The sequence below is a fragment of the Penaeus monodon genome, chromosome 28 (genome assembly GCF_015228065.2).
Source record: "Penaeus monodon isolate SGIC_2016 chromosome 28, NSTDA_Pmon_1, whole genome shotgun sequence".
NCBI lineage: Eukaryota > Metazoa > Arthropoda > Malacostraca > Decapoda > Penaeidae > Penaeus > Penaeus monodon.
In genome coordinates, this window is record NC_051413.1 from 40,301,879 (window position 1) to 40,303,401 (window position 1,523).

The 1,523-nt window shown below is 38.5% G+C and overlaps 1 protein-coding gene across 1 annotated transcript in view; it reads right to left on the bottom strand.

The window, feature by feature from the left end:
* LOC119591600 (putative nuclease HARBI1) overlaps positions 1-1,523 on the bottom strand; it is a gene marked incomplete at its 3' end in the record, with an annotated part of 5,511 nt that continues 3,988 nt past the window's right edge. The window contains 1 exon segment of the mRNA XM_037940360.1: positions 1-918. Coding sequence (XP_037796288.1) covers positions 1-918 — 918 coding nt within the window.

Consider the following 1,523-nt stretch of genomic DNA (forward strand, 5'->3'; position numbering starts at 1 on the left):
GCAAACCTGACTCAAAAGGTTTGTCAGCTCATCCCTCTTAGCCTGGCCTGCTGTGTTCTCTGTACGTGGTATAAGAAACTCATCAACAGGGCCGTCATTTACATCTGCTGGAGCTTGTTCTATAATTCGTAGATAGTCCTCATCATTGTCCAGCTTTTCTGTTAACAAAATGAAATTGTGCAGTGCACAAGCTGCACAAATCACCTGTGGAATTTTGTCCATAACTTTCATGTCCAGATACTTCAACCTCCTAAATTTACATTTAAGGAGGTTAAAGGCTTTTTCAATCACAACTCTCGCTGAAGTGTGACGCTGATTGAAAGCCCTCTGTTCTGGAGTGAGACTCCCATTGTCTCTGTAAGGAACGATCAAGTATGGCGTTAGAGCATATGCTGAGTCCCCTAGTAAGTGGTGATCCTCAGGCAAATTACCATTGGCAAGCCAGTTGCTTAATGCACTGTTTCTAAAGACCCTGGCATCATGAACTGATCCTGCCCACCCTGAAACAATATCAAGGAACCTTAGGTCACTGTCACAGACAGCTTGCAATTGCATGCTAGGAAACCCCTTTCTGTTTATGTAAGCTTCCCTATTAACTTTTGGCCCAGGTATAGGAATATGAGTTGCATCTATGGCACCCACAACCCCTGGGAAGCCTGTCTTTCTCCTGAAACCATCTGCAAGATCTCTGTACTGTTGGCTGGTAGTTGGCCAAACAATCAGTCTTCCCCAAACTGTCTCTATGGCATTGCAGACTTCAAAAAGAACACTGTGTAAAGTGGCCTTGCTTAAACCAAAACGATTGGCCACACCTCGGAAAGATTCAGTGTTGCCAAGAAGCCATAATGAGGATAATATCTTCTTCCTGATTGAAACAGTCTTGGCAGTCAGGTGCGGGCCAAGTAGCCGACACAGTTCCTGTCAAGGAAGGAATATGGATTTTAACATTTTACCAACATTTATAAACTTTTTTAAGTGTTAACCTGTTTATTTATACTGCATTTTCTGAAAGAAGTGAAAATATCCAAATCTTCCCAAAACTTTTTTTTATAGCCCTTGGATAAGCAAATGGTAAAATTTATCAATGTTACTCATATTGTCTTACACAGCTGTAATTTATTGCTAGAAATAAAATTTTCTTCAAGACCATTTAATAATCATTACTTACTATGTGCGCTGATATATGATAATTTATATACAGGGCTTTTTTACTGTCAGACATTCAGAAATATGTATATATAAAATAAAATGACATTTAATTATGGCATACTAGCAACAGAACAGCTACACATCACTTTCTTAGATAACAGCTACAGACAACAGTTGCTAACAACAAATAAAAGGCAATAACATAAATTACAGTTCTACTCAATTATGCTATCCACAGTCTTAGTATTTAATTCAACTTAAAAGGCTAAGACTACTATATCTAGAGGCTTATCCTGCACTGCAGAGTAGTGTAATAAGATAGAGCATCACTAGGTTCTCTTTTCATTATCTGATGAATTAATAAGGGTTATCTG